The sequence below is a fragment of the Carlito syrichta genome, unplaced genomic scaffold (genome assembly GCF_000164805.1).
Source record: "Carlito syrichta isolate Samal-C Ts95f unplaced genomic scaffold, Tarsius_syrichta-2.0.1 Scaffold66842, whole genome shotgun sequence".
NCBI lineage: Eukaryota > Metazoa > Chordata > Mammalia > Primates > Tarsiidae > Carlito > Carlito syrichta.
Genome location: NW_007010938.1, coordinates 38866 through 54392, shown reverse-complemented (window position 1 = coordinate 54392; position 15527 = coordinate 38866). Strand labels below are relative to the sequence as shown.

At 37.6% G+C, this 15527-nt stretch overlaps 1 protein-coding gene across 1 annotated transcript in view; it reads right to left on the bottom strand.

The window, feature by feature from the left end:
* LOC103253168 (chromodomain-helicase-DNA-binding protein 6-like) overlaps window positions 1-15527 on the bottom strand; it is a gene marked incomplete at its 3' end in the record, with an annotated part of 79778 nt that overhangs the window by 33183 nt on the left and 31068 nt on the right. The window contains exons 5-9 of the mRNA XM_021709075.1: window positions 11055-11117; window positions 9471-9529; window positions 8388-8505; window positions 3739-3825; window positions 3416-3550 (exon numbers count right to left, since the gene is read on the bottom strand). Coding sequence (XP_021564750.1) covers window positions 3416-3550; window positions 3739-3825; window positions 8388-8505; window positions 9471-9529; window positions 11055-11117 — 462 coding nt within the window. The remainder of the gene's footprint in view (window positions 1-3415; window positions 3551-3738; window positions 3826-8387; window positions 8506-9470; window positions 9530-11054; window positions 11118-15527) is intronic.

The window sequence follows — 15527 nt, the reverse complement described above, 5'->3', positions numbered from 1 at the left end:
TGGGAACACTTCTAGACTGTTGGTGGGAGTGTAAACTAGTGCAACCTCTGTGGAAAGCAGTGTGGCGATTCCTAAAAGTTCTAAAAATCGACCTTCCATATGATCCCACAATCCCCCTACTGGGAATATACCCTGGAGAACTCATATCACTCTATAAAAAGGATACCTGCACACGCATGTTTCTTGTAGTGTTGTTCACAATAGCAAGAACCTGGAAACAACCATGCTGCCCATCAAAAGAGGACTGGATGAAAAAAAGTGGTACATATACACGATGGAATACTACGCAGCCATAAAAAAGAACAAGATCATGAATTTCGCAGCAACCTGGATGGAACTAGAATCTATAATACTGAGTGACCTCTCACAGAAACAAAGATCCGAGTATCACATGTTCTCACTCATATAATGGACCTTGAACATCCAATGTGACACTATAAGAAAATGACTGATGGTACTGGGAAACTACGGGGGGAGGGGGATGGGATTAACAGTAGCAAATATCTGTCTGGGGATGGGAAAACACCTCTTATCAGCAGGGTGCCTGAATGAAACGTAATTGTACACCTAACTCTTTAACTGTACCCCACAAAACCATAATAAAAAATACTGATTTAAAAAAAAAAAAGTCTTGACTATTCAATCTTATTGATCATTCCATGTAAATTTAGAATCAATTTGTCAAGTTATCTTAAAATCCCATTGGAATTTCAATTCAAACTACATTAAATTATTAATTTAGGGAAAATTTAAATCATTATGCATTGAGCCCTCCCATCCAAAAATCTATTTAGATACTAGTTAAGTTTTTTATTATTTGGTCATAGATTTGACTATTTGAGCTCCTAAAATGGAATATTAAGGTGTTAAAAATAACAAAAAAAGCCGGGCTCGGTGGCTCAGCCTGTAATCCCGTGCCTTTGGGAAGCTGAGGTGAGTGGATTGCCTAAGCCTGAGGGTTCGAGACTCGCCTGGGCATCGAGACCTCATCTCTACAATAAATAAAAAAAAATCAGCCGGGCATGGTAGTGCATGCCTGTAATTCCGGCTACTTGGAAGGCTGAGGCGGAAGGATCGCCGGAGCCCAGCAGGCGAGGCTGTGGTGGCCAGAAGCAGCCACTGCACTCCAGTCTGGGTGACAGAGTGAGATTCCAACTCAAAAAAAAAAAAAACACAAAAAATAGCTATGCCTATAGTTATAAATGAGAATACTAAGACTCTAGCTTTTTTAAACAGCAATTTTAGTCTTTGGTAGTTTTACTTTGGGTTACTACAATAAAGTCTATACCAGAAATATGTTGTTAAGTAAAACTAAGCCATTTGCACGTGAGATCTAATATAATCCTCCCAATTGTATCACTCATATTTGGAGATAAGTGTAAGCTGTTCACGGTCTTGCAGAAAAATATGTGTCACAAATCACCTATAAAATTACTACAGCTGTAGTTAGGCTAGGCACTTTGAAAGAAGACTCTGTTGTATATTATTATCAGCCCATAGTTACAGGCGTTTTTAGAAATAAAGGAAGAAAGAATACATTGTTGCAATATAAAAAGTTTTTTTTTAAAAGAAGAGTTTTTAAGCAAATGTGCTTCTATATAAATTCTCCTGCTCTGTTTCCTTAAAGAAATTACCATTCAGCCTGAATCCCTGAAGCCCAGGCGATCCATTCCAATGAGCGTTCTTTCCTACTCTACTAGATACTATCGACAGACTTTCTGGAAGCTTCCTCACCTCTACTGACTCAAGGAGTTCACTCTCAGCATTGTAGATAATATATGAAAGAATTTTACTGTAGATTTCTACTTTGCTGTCTTGAAAGTGCTCTAGATGTATAAGCATCATGGTTATGCCTCCAGGTTTTCCCTCTTTCCCCCAGTGTTAAAGGGTAGTTTTATACCATCTACTGACCAGATATTTCAGCTCTCTAAGCTGAAACCAGCTAGAAGCTTCTGATGCCTAGTCTGGGTGGTTCCTAAGTGGTCTAGATGACAGGCTATGAATCACCCCAAGGCTCTACAATCTTCAGTAGCTACTTAGTTGATTTCAAAAGAGGACTGACTTTTGGCATCTCCAAGACTAGGGGTCTTGCTTAGTAAAAGATTGCTTTACTCTCTTCACTGACGCACTTATTTCTTCCACTCTTGACATTCCAAGTAACCCATTTTTACCAGAGATTTAGGTACAAAATGTCCTATACATCAAAACTGATAAAGTCACTTTTACACTTCGAAATCCAGAATAAGATGCCTCAAAAAAACCCAAAAGAAAACAAAAAACAAACAAAAAAAACCCCAGTTATTCAGGTAAGTTATCACTTGGAGCCAGCCCTTTTCTTAACACATTAAGAGACAGCTTTCACTGCATCTTTAGGTATCATTTCAATTTAAAAATTTTGAGATAAAATTTCAAAATGTACATTTTAAAATGAGAATAAATTAGAAAACAAGGCAAGTGTAAAGCAATACTATGGTTCACTGACAGATGGGAAGGACGGCAGCATTAACAAGAAAAAAGTAAAGAAACCAAGAAATCACACGAAAACACCCGAGAATTAATATTCTTGCCAAATACACAGTTAGGTTGAGGAACTAAGTGGGGCTGAGAGAATGGATGAGAATCCCAACTGTTTCAGAATGAAACTCTGTCTACTCTTTGATCCCAGAGTGGTCTGTTTCTGCATTGCCCCACACACCACAATTAGCCTGGTGCTTTATTTGACCATGTATACACATGCTTCTTCCGTTGGACTGTGAGTTCCTGAAGGCAGTGCCTGTACCTTATCTCTTATTATATCTCACATTAAGAATCAATCTGTAGGAGATGCTGAATAAATAACTGACAAATTGAATTAAAAATAGAAGATAGTGTAAATAGGAGAGCATTGAAAGAAGAACTGAACAATCAGTCATGCAGACAAAACATTATAAACTACGCAGGATTCTAATCAAAATTCTGCATCTCAAGATACCTCTATATACCTCTAAAGAATACCTCAGCTGAATGAAGGAGAAGAAAAAAAGAAAAGAAAGAAAAGAGGTCACTGATGAGGAGCAAGAGGTAAAAGAACAGGGAACAATTAAGATATTATCTACTGAGATTCTTTTGCATGTCAGACATTTCTTACACATTCTATCTTACCAATTCCATATGACAGGCATACACCAAAAAAATCTAAGCCCATATCCAACCTTTTAAAATGCCACATACATCACAATAGAGCCGGGACCCAAAGCTGACCAGGGCAAAATTTGATTCAGGGAAGAAAACGTTGAGCTGCAAGTTCAATGGAGAGTGACAAAGGTAAACTATCACAGAAACCAGTTAGGCATACAGTCAAGTGGACTTTCATAATTGCAAAGTTCATAAAATTACATGTTCTAAGAGGTGTCAGACAGAGATAAGAATACTTTACCACATGCTTAATTTCAGGGAGAACTTGAAGAGATTCAAATTCTTTAACTTTTGCAGGATCCACGTCTTCCTCTAGTTCCCACGTGCTTTCTTCATATGGTAATGAGCACCACTTTACCAGGTAATGTGTCACCTCCTGGTGGAACATAGAAAGAAACTTAATGTTTTTCCTACTAGATTAAAGGAGTTAGTCATACTCTGCCAACCTCTGGAAAATCACTCTACATAACAACACAGGAATACCATTAAAACAAAGGTCACATGTTAAAGCAAGCAAAATATGTGGCAAGAAGGGAAGACGCTTTAGGAGACAAAAACCCCTACCTCCCCTGTTTCTGCATCCTTGGTGTGGGCCACCTCCAAGATGCGATCAACTTCCACATAGTCTGGATTGAACAAGTCTTCATCAGGCTAATGTAAACAGAGAAGAACAGTTAAGAAGTGTGTCCCCTTTCTTTAAATCCAACACCCAGGGCTTTATCTTTAAGTAACCCCTACTCTGGGTCCTCTCAGCAAACACAGAAGGAAAGGGTTTGCTTAAGAAGTCACTCCACAAACATTTCTTCACTTTTCTCAAATCCTGCTCTCTATGTCTAAATTTAAAGGATCCAATCATCTCAGAGACTGTACCGTGGCTAGGTAATACATGTCTGTTGGTCATTACAGCAATGTGCGAAAAACAGCACTGGAAGGGTTCCCTCTTCCTTACTGCTCTTTGTTCCAAATATAGCCTTAGGCAAGTAGGAATTACAGTTTTTCTTCTTAATAACAACAACGATAGCTAACATTGAAGGAGCACATGAGGGGAGCTTCCTGGGTACTGATAATGTTCTATTTCCTAACCTAGAAAGTACTTACACAAGCATGTTTATTTTGTAAAGCTCATTGAGATGTATACTTAGAATGTTTATTTACCTTTACACACATTATGCTTCAAAAATGTTTACTTATAAACAACAAGCAATATTTAGAAATATTTATTTCATGTCTAGACTAACGCTAAATGCTTTCATTTGAGTTTCAAGATTATCTTATTGAATAGGTGCTATGAAGAAACTGACTCAGAGAGGTTAAGTAATGTGACCAAAGAGCTATGTGAACAGGACCATTCACCCAGGTCTTTCTTACCCAGAAGCTCTCCTCCAGGGCTGTTGGAATGTTCTCACTGCCACTTGGGCCAGAAGGCACTTTAGGGGCTATCTAGTTTTATCATCTAATCAATTCAGGAATACTTTTCACAGCATCCCTGGCAAACTCACTCTCAGATTCAATTATTCCTGTTAAGACATTTACTATCCTCTAATACTGTTTAGTAGTAGTATCATGATCTTTATAATTACCAAGATTAAACTATAGTCTAACTTACTTCCTTTTAACTATTGCTCATTGGTGTGAACTGCTTTCCCAATAGCAGCAGTAAGTAATGTGATTCTTTCCTCTTGTACTGTCTCTTTGGCAATCTTCTTCCTACCTAACTGGCTTAAAAATCCAGTTTGTTCAACCGTTCTTTATATGTTCTGTTCCCAGATCTCTTAATGATACAGAGAGCTAATATTTATGGAAGAGTGAGCAAGAAACCTGCACTGTTCTACACACCTCTATAAAACACCGTTCATTTATTATACACAATAGCCAAGATACAAAAACAACCTAAGTGTCCATCAACAGACAAATGGATAAAGAAAGTGAGGCGCATATATTCATGCAACAGAACATTATTCAGCCTTAAAAAAGAAATCCTGTCATTTCCAACAAGGATGAGCCTGGAGGACATTATAGTATAATAAGCCAGACACAGAAAGACAAATACTGTATGATCTTACTTATATGTAGACTCTAAAATATCCAAACTCATAGAAGCAGACAGCAGAATGCTGGTTTCCAGGGACAGAGGGGAAGAAGAGATGGGAAGATATTGTCAAAGCCTATAAAATTGAGTTACAGAGGATGAACAAATTTTGAAAATCCAATGCACAGCATGGTGATGACACTTCAAAATACTGTATTGTATTTTAAATCTGCTAAAAGGATAGACCTTAAGTGGTCTCACCCCAAGGGGAAAAAATATACAATTTTATTTGTGAATTATTCCTCAACAAAACTGAGAAACTGCAAGAGCACTGTCATTGGATCCTCACAGGTATTCTGTGAAGTTGCTTCTTTTAGGAGTCCTGCTTTATACATATGAGGATACTGAGTTTGAAGGAGTGAATGCCAGTGGTCCAAAGGCTACCCAGTTGTGTGCCGGGGTGGGAAGTCTGACTTCAGAAGCCAGGCTCTTACCATTGTGCAGTCTGCTTTTCGTCTTTGTTCCCAATCACCCGCTATGCTTCTGCCCCTGCCCTGTTCTCACCGTTAGTCCTCTTGCAGCTACCCATGGGCTCTGCAAAATCCCTCACTGAATCCTGGTACCCAAATGAACATAATACTTAGGAATGAAAAGAGCAAGGCACAGCAGAAGCGTTCTCTATTGGTGCAGTCTGGGGTTAGCATTACTTTGTAAGCAGCCATACCCTACTCTTGACACACAGTAAAACTTGTAAATAATTAAGCTAGCAACAGCTTTTCTCCCTAAAACTGCAATCCAGTCATTTTGCTCACTTCAAAATTGCACGATACTTAAAAGACAAAAGTAGGACATTACATTTATTTGCACATCGTATTCACCTAAGCCTGTCCAAGTAAACCTGGACTTTGTCATTTATTCTCCCAGTAATGGGTCTGTATAGAGTCTCTTGGCTGTTCAGTAGTCAGGATTTAGTCAGAAGGGGCTTCTACGTGTGTTTGTGAACTTGCAGCCTTTCAAGCCTTGGCTACCTCATTAAGAAGTTGGAAATAATGGATATGAAGATGCTCTATTCAAAACTAAGTTATGATACATCATTAAATTATTTATCCAAGTTACTAATAAAAGTTTTGACTAGATCAAGACCAAAGTGTTATGGGAACCACTCCCCATTAATACTCCTCTTTAATTTCATGTGTTCCCAATCTTCTCTTTCCTTCAGACAAGAGTATAAACTCTTGTTACATTATTTCCAAATACCCTACCACAGTTTCCTCTATTCCAAATCAAGAAAAAAATTCACTCCCTTGGGATATATCAGAAAACAGACACATAAGGCTGTATAGGCTCTATTAAGGAGTTTGGACTCTATTTTTTAAAAAAATGGAGAACACTGAGAGGTTGAAGCAGGGGAATAGTATAAAGTAAGCCTCTTCCCTTACGGGGATAGTCAAATAATTATGAGCACTGACCCTGTGCTTAGTATCAGTGACAGAAATAGAAGGATGATATGGACTGTGTCTCACAGGGCTTAAGATGTATGAAACATACACATAAGTTACTCCACTGAAATACTTGGTAAAACAGAGGTATGAATAAAAGTTCCAAGAAGTATGGAGAGTATCCAATGGGACTTCAAAGATGGTTCTTCCAATTCTAGTCATCACTTCCTTTCCCCAACTCTCTACCAGAGGAATACTGCCATGAAAAACAGTTCTCACAGGCTTTAAAACAATCACGGAGAGGGATAGGGCCACACTTTAAGACTCAGTAGGAAGGATCTCAAATTGGGATTAGGAGAGTTTTATTGACATTATCCTAAATTAATGTTTTATGACTTGGAGAAGAGTGCAGCATGAATGATGAGTCGGTAAGTGTATAATTAATTTGATGGCATCTGACTACATTCTTAGTGTCTAGTACTAGTGACTTTCCATTTTAAGAATAATTTCTATTGTTTCTTTTCTTCAAAAGTTATTTGTATAAGACTGAAAACAACATGTTAAAATAGAATTCACCAATTTTTTTATAAGCTGCACAGTATTCCATTCTATGAAATGCATCATAATTTAACAAATGCTTATTATCTAGCAATTTGTTTTCTACTTTTCACTAATATAAACAAAACTTTATCACAGCTACATCTTTGTGCAAAGACTTGATAATTTCCTTAAAATAACCAAGAGAATCAGGCTTTCTGGGTCAAAAGATATACAGATTTTGGGACATTTAACATCTATTGCCATATTGTTCTTCTGACAGGCCACACCAAGTTACATTCCCACTCAGTGATATACTAGTGCCTCTTTCCTACACCCTCATCAGAGAATACCATTTCTTAAAACCTTCAAACATTTAGGAAATAAAAATGAGAAGATTCTCATTTTAATTTGTACTTCTTTGAATACTGTGAAATTGACATTTTTGTATGATTAATGACCAATTTTTCCTTCTTTCTGAAATTTCTGTTAATTTGTCCATTTTTCTATCTGAGGTTTTATATTTTTCTTACTAAGTTATAAGAATACATCTTATCATTAAAGCTGTCATACACATGTATATAAATTATGTGCATATGTATAAATATAAATACAAAGGTTCCCATATTGTATAAGAAAAGTATACACCATAAGTATGCACATGTATATAATCAGGAAAAATGTGTGTGCACATAACGTATATACATATTTCCTAATTATTTACTTAAAATTTGTGACTTTCTGATATATAGCACATATAGATTTACTACTATTCAAATCTATCAATATGTTCTCTTGCTATAGGTACAATACTCAGACATTCCCAAGTTTACATAAATAAAACTCTTTATTAATACTTTCAGCTTTGTTTTTTACATTCAGATTTTAAATCTTTTTGGAATGTTCTTTTGTGGGACACGGAGGGATAAAAGAATTGTGTGCATATCCCTCTCACCTTAGCTATTTATTAGCATTCATACCAAAGTATATGCTCTTATGAGTTGTCAGTTTATAAGGTTTGATCCTTACACCGTAATTTGTCTTTGACTTAAATCTAAACTAGTTTTGCTGCAAATCAGCACACTCTTATCAGTTTGACTTCAGCAATAGATCTGTATAGGACTTCAACTTGGACTTAGAAATTTAAACCCAATATTGAATGCTGCAAGAAAAGCAGCAGTCAAATGAGCCAATAAATATTGCTTCACCTCAGTAAAAATGTGCTTCATCTGGGCTTGTTTATTCCTAAATCGCTTGATCTTCTGTGCGATGCGAGGATCCTTTTCAAGCTCTTCCATTGTGGCCCATTTACAATGTAAGTAGGAACTATCCAAAGACACACAAATTGTGAGACAAGCACATAGCTAATAAATGATTGAGCTTTAAGGTATTCAATAAACAGGGTGACCATCTAACACAGAAATAGTGGAATGATTTGGTGTGAAACTGCTGGAGATTGGGCTTACAAAGGTCTTGCCCTTAAGGAGAGCAAGAGAAAACAAACAAAATGGAGTAATTCCAAGCAACTGATCTCTCTGCAGCATCTACAGAACCCAGCTCAGAGCAGAGGGAGATCAGGCATGGGCAGGTTATCATTAACACATATTAGTGAAAGTGGGTGGGTAGCAGAGAGGAAAAAATACAAGAGGGAAAAAAAGAGCATATGCTATAGGACAATGGTTCTCTACTCTGGAGAGATGTAAGAACTGCCCAGGGAGATTTTTTAAAACATCAGTCCTTGGGACATACTGAATCAGAGTCAATTGGTCTTGGGTGGAGTAAGGACTTCAGTTATTTTAAAGAGTTCTTCACGGCTGGAGGCATGGTGGCTCATGCCTGTAATTCTAGCACTTTGGGAGGCTGAGGCTGGAGGACTGCTTGAGTCCAGGAGTTTGAGACCTGCCAAGACAACACAGCAAGACCTCATCTCTACAAAAATATCAAAACATTAGCTGGGTGTGGTGGTACATGCCTGTAGTCCCGGTTATTCAAGAGGCTGAGGCAGAAGGATTACATGAGCCTGGGAGTTTAAGGCTTCAGTGTATTGTGATCATGTCACTGCACTCCAACCTGGGTGACAGTGAAACCCTGACTAAAAAAAAAAGAAAAAAAGAAAAGCTCTCCAGGTAATTATATGTGATGTGGAGCCAAAGTTGAGCATTACTGGCTAAAATAAACTTAAGTCAGTTAATATCTGTGGGTCACGCCCTAGGGACCAGTCTCTGAAGATATGGGAAAGAAGTATCATTCATATAAAATCCAAATACACATAATACTTTAAATAGACGTACAAATTTCTATACTTAACGTAGAATAGCTCCAAGTCGAATGGAGGTTCTCCCGGGTGAACCTGTAATGAACAGCAAGCGCTTAGCACATATCACAGGCAGATCACCCTTATGTGCCAAAAGAAAACAGGTAATCAATGTTTCTTTCTGGTTTTAGTAAATATTTCTTAATGATATTTTCATTTTTCCAGGCCTTTTCCTGACAGGTAATGATGAAATACACAGCTATAAGGTAAAAAATAAAAAAAAAGGATTGACCCGGAGTCCTTCCAAGATCCAGGCTGAGAAACCGTTCACCTGATAAACCCAAAATGGCCCAGAGCTTGAAAACTGTCAGGACCAGTGCCTGGTGTGAAAGAGATTACATTTATGTCTGGCATTAGACCCTCACTCCTGAAACACCAGTAGTATTCACTCTGTAAGTAAGGCAGTTTACTTTCATAAATACTTGAAGTAAAGATGAAGCTATGCTCTCACCAGCATCAACATACTCTCCTGAAAATTTTCTCTAGGAGTCCTACAATGGCCTTGAGATGTCTAAAGAAAAAAGCCAAATCCAACATCTCCATTAGGATTCTTTTCTTCATTCCTTCTTCTTGTCCCTCTAAGTACTTTCTTTTTTTTTTTTTTTTTAATTTAATTTTAAAGATGCGGGATACAATTCAGGGCTAAATACATAGATGTTTGTTAAGTAGGTAATCTTGTTGATGAGGTGTGTCCCCCCCTCCGGTCGCAAAACCCCCCTCCCCCTACTCCAACAATTTCCCACCATTGCGAATACTTTTCTTATAGTATTACAATAACTGTTCAAAGTCCATTTATGAGTGAGAACATGTGATACTCAGTTCTTTGTTTCTGTGATAGATCACTCAGTATTATAGACTCTAAGTCCATCCAACTTGCTATGAAGTTCATAATTTTGTCCTTTTTTATGGCTGCGTAATATTCCATCATGTACATGTACCACTTTTCTTAAAAATTCAGTCCTCTTTCAATGGGCAGCAAGCTCTAATGACTTTCTTTTGTTTTTTGGTTTTTTTTGAGTTGGAGTCTCACTCTGTCGCCCAGACTGGAGTGCAGTGGCCGCTCCCGGTCACCGCAGCCTCGACCTGCTGGGCTCCGGCGATCCTTCCGCCTCAGCCTTCCGAGTAGCCGGAATTACAGGCATGCGCTACCACACCCGGCTGATTTTTTGATTTATTGTAGAGATGAGGTCTTGCTGCCCAGGCGGGTCTCGAACCCACGGGCTTAGGCAATCCACTCACCTCAGCCTCCCAAAGGCACGGGATTACAGGCTGAGCCACCGAGCCCGGCTTGCTTTCAATGGGCTATAGTAACTAAGGAATAAATACCTTTTGCTAGGATCACAATGGAGAAAATGAGCAGTTTCAGGCATTCTAGATATTTTAAGAGTTGTATGTCCTAAAATCTTACATGGGGGTGAAAATAAGTGTTGATTAGCCAGACAACACTCTTGCCTACCACTCACTCCAGCCAAGAATGATCATTCTAGGTTCTCTAGCCAACATCTTCACAGAGGGTGTAATTTGTGCCAGTGATAAAAAGATAGAAACATGAGCCACCAACCTCTTGTACAGTCTTAGATGCCAGGATCTTCTCAATGATGTTTGCATCATCTTCTGGAGGCTCCTGGAGACAAAGAGTGAAAAGAAAATTGATGGAACCACACAATCCAAGAAAATAATTCTGATAAGAAATACTACAATAGGCACTATTTCATTCAAAAGTTCACCTTTGGGTATCAAGGCCTCCATCTTATCAGCTCACAGAGTGGTCAAAAGATCACAAATGTTTTGCAAAACTTGAATTTAAAAGGGTGGTTTCTAACTTCTGGAAACAACCCTATCATATAAACAGTAAGTTTTTCTGTTTTTCAGCTTCAATTTCAGATCTATATTTAATATCGCTAAAACTGATCCTAGGATTTACCTTCTTTTCAAAACTACCTACAAATTGCCACATAAAATTTTCAGAAAACTGTAAAAGAAAAGAGTCTGGGGGCCTAGAATCTGAAGGTCCCAATTCTAATACCTACCAGCTACAGATTTGGGGTAAATCAATAGTTTCCAAATCTATTAAAATAGGAGTTAAAAATATCTATCTCACTGCATTACTGAGAAGATAAAATGGTATGTGAAAACATTTTTGTAAACAATAAGCACTATGCAAAAAGAAGATGTTATATACTAAATTGTACCATCTTTCCCGTTTCTGGAAATAGCTGTTTCACTGATCATCTTTTGAATGTCAATCCCAACTGAAAATAAATTCTTTCCTTCCTACCCCAGAGTCACCATCGGCAAATCTAGGTTCCTAGTTTCATGAAGTCTTTCTATAGAGTATCTGTGATTTTTAAAAATCTACGTAAAAAATGACAAACTTAAAAAAGAATGCACTGAGTCAGACAGAACACTCTTATATTTAACATTCTTTCCAGGATTTTGAGCAGTTTTATTTCTCAGTGGTTTCATAGTCACTATGACCTTTCCAGATCCATCACAACATGAGACTTCAAGCAATATGTAAAAAGAACACAACAACCCTAACTGCCAATATCACTATTCTGGGTTTCTGGTTGAAACATCCCAGGATGATTTCTGTTCCATTTCACCTTCAATCTACCCGATGTAAGGCCCAAAGTCATACAGCCACACAATTACAGAAAACGTTACCTTTTTTTTAGTTGTAGTTTCACTCTGTCAACCAGGCTAGAGTGCAGTGGCACGATCATGGCTCACGGCAGCCTCAATTGCCTGAGCTCAAGTGATCCTTTCACCTCAACCTCCCAAATAGCTGGAAATACAGGTGCACAGCACCATGCCTGGCTATTTTTTTTTTTTTTTAATAGAGATGAGGTCTCCCTATGTTGCCCAGACTGGTCTCAAACTCCGGGCCTCAAGCGATTCTCCTGTCTTGGCCTCCCAAAATGCTGGAATTACAGGCATGGGTCACAGTGTCTGTTCCATTATATTTCTTAAGATCTTAAATCAAGATTTTCCCAGAAAAGTTGTGACAATTTTTTAAAAAGTGAGATGGGCATATGACAGAAAAGAATTATGGAAATCAGCAAGCAGGCACAGACAGATGGTCCCAAAGATTACAAAAATATTTACTAAGCTCCTTCAGACACATGGCATTGTGCTAGGTGCCATGCAGAAGCTCATACAAAATGACAAAAGTCCTTTCTCATTGTTCAACAAAAAGGGAATTGAACTGTAATTATCACACAATAGGAAGAATGGGTGGGAATACAGACTAAGGTTTTGTTTCTGTGTTTCTTTTCTGCGTGGTTCTTAAACATAGGTAAAAAAAAAAAAAAAAGGAGAAGGAACTAGTTTATTGCTTGTCTTCTCCCTTTATAATGAAAACCTTTTGAGGAGAGGGATCCTTGTTTTCCACACTGATATAGCTGCTAGCCTAGAAAAGGTCAGGCAAAAATGGGTAACCAATAGGTATTTGTTGAATGCTAAAGAGCAAAGAAGGGAAAAGAGAGGTGGAAGCAAATACAAAGAAATAAAGTATTGAACTACCTGAGGCAAGAGTGGAGAGTTATTTTTCTTGATCTATGTCACTTAATTAAGGTCTCCCCCTTCTCTATATACTCACACCTATCACAGACAGCAAGGACCACTACCAATGACTATGAAGCCAACAAAAGTCTGACTATGGGAAGTGGGCAGTGAGTAAAGGAACAAGTGCATGGTTATGAGAAACTAGATTAATGAGCCAATTTCCTTCTTAACTCTCTACTTCATTTCCTTCCTAAATTTCCATCCCACATTATTTATTGAATGCCTTTTATATTTACGTACTGGTCTTACATAAGTAAATGTGTATAGTCTTCACCATCAAGAAATTATCAGGTTGGGCTCGGTGGCTCAGCCTGTAATCACAACATTTTGGGAGGCCGAGGTGAGTGGATTGCATAAGCCCAGGGGTTTGAGACCAGCCCGGGCAACTTGGCAACACCTCATCCCTAAAAAAAAAAAAAACCAAAAAATTAGCCAGGCATGGTAGCGCATGCCTGTAGTTCCGGCTACTTGGAAGGCTGAGGTAGAGGGATTGCTGGAGTCCAGCAGGTCAACACTGGAGTGGCTGTGAGGGTCACTGCACTCCAGTCTGGGTGACAAAGACTCTGACTCAAAAAAAAAAAAAAAAGAAAGAAAGAAAAGAAACTATCAGGCATGCTAACATAATGCTTAGTTATTGACATATGGCATACTTATAGCACATACAAATCTCAAGTGCATATCTTGATGAATTTTTTTCATATACACATATTATATAACTACCACCCATATCAACTTATATAACCTTTTCAACATTCTGAAAGACCACAAAGAAGTAACCAATATGCAGACTTCTATCATCACAATTTTGCCTATTATTAAACTTCACATAAAAGGAGTCATAGAATATGTAATTCATTCTTTTGTAACACTGTATAGCATCTGGTAATATAACTACAACACTATCTACTGCTGAAAAATATTTGCATTGCTTCTAATTGTTTCTATATTATGCATAAAATTCAAATAAAGTGTATGTCTTCTGGTGGACAAATATGCTCATTTATCTTAGATATATACTTAGGAGTAGTACTGTGTTATGGGATAGGTATATGTTTAGTATTAATGAGCACTGTCAAATTTTTTTCAAAGAGACTGTAACAATTTTTACACCCACTATCAAAGTATGGGATTTTCAAGTGACTTGATCTTGTCAGTCTTTAGCATCTTAGCCATTCTAGTGGACGCGCAGTGTTGTCTCTTTAGTTCACATTTTCCTAATAACTGAGGATGCTGAGTACCTTTTCAAACAATTATGGGCCATTTGGATATCCTCTTTTGTGAGCCTCCTAATCAAGTCATTTGTCTATTTTAAAAATTGTCCTTTTTTATTTATTTGTAGAAACTCTTTATATATTTTGGATAAGAGTCCTTTGTCAGATATATACACTACAAACATTTCCTATCAGTCTATGGGTTTCCTTTTCAATCTCTCTCCCTTTTTTTTCTTTTTTAGTTGGAGTCTCATTCTGTTGCCCAAGCTGGAGTGCAGTGGTATACTAATGGCTACCACAGCCTCAACCTGCTGGGCTCAGGCAATCCTTCCATCTCAGCCTTCCAAGCAGCCAGAACTACAGGCATGTGCTACCATGCCGGGCTAATTTTATTTTTTTAATTTTTTATTATAGAGATGAGGTCTCGCCAAGTTGCCCAAGATGGTCAACAAAACAAAACAAAACAAAACAAAACAAACAAACAAAAAAACAAGAAATCTTTGTTGCTACCAAGGTCATTAAGCTATATGTGTAATTTTAAATTTTCTAGTAGCTACATTAAAAAAGTAAAAAGAACCAGGTGCAACTGATTTTAATAATATATTTTATTTAAACCAATAAATATATCAGAAGTATTAACATTTCAACACATAATCCATAAAAAAATTAAGAAAATACTTCTGTATTCCTTTTTCAATAATAAGTCCTCAAAATATAGTATATACTTTCCATTTATAGCACATCTCAATTAAGACTTGCCACATTTCAAGTACTCAATAACCACATGCTGCTGGTAGTGTCCATATTAGACAATGTAGCTCTATTGTTCAGTAGGTCTACTTGTTGTTATTGCAATACTACTCTGTGTTCATTACTATAGTCTGATTACAAAGTGTTGTTTACAGTTAAGTCTTCAACTAAGTTCTTTTTCAAGACTGTATCAGAATATTCTAGATAGGCCTTTAACATTTCCATATACATTTCTATAAACAAGAAAAAAATGTCCTGCTTGGATTCTCACTGGGACTGAATTATAGACATCTTTTTTTTGTTTAGTAAGAGTCTCATCTCATTCTGTCACCCAGGCTGGAGAGCAGTGGCACACCCATGGCCACTGCAGCCTCTACCTGCTGGGCTCAAGTGATCCTTCCGCCTCAGTTTTTCAAGTAGCTGAAACCACAGGTGTGCACCACCACACCTGGCTAAGAGAAGAAAATGGGCGAATATATTAGAAAGTGATAGCAATGAAAGTTGTT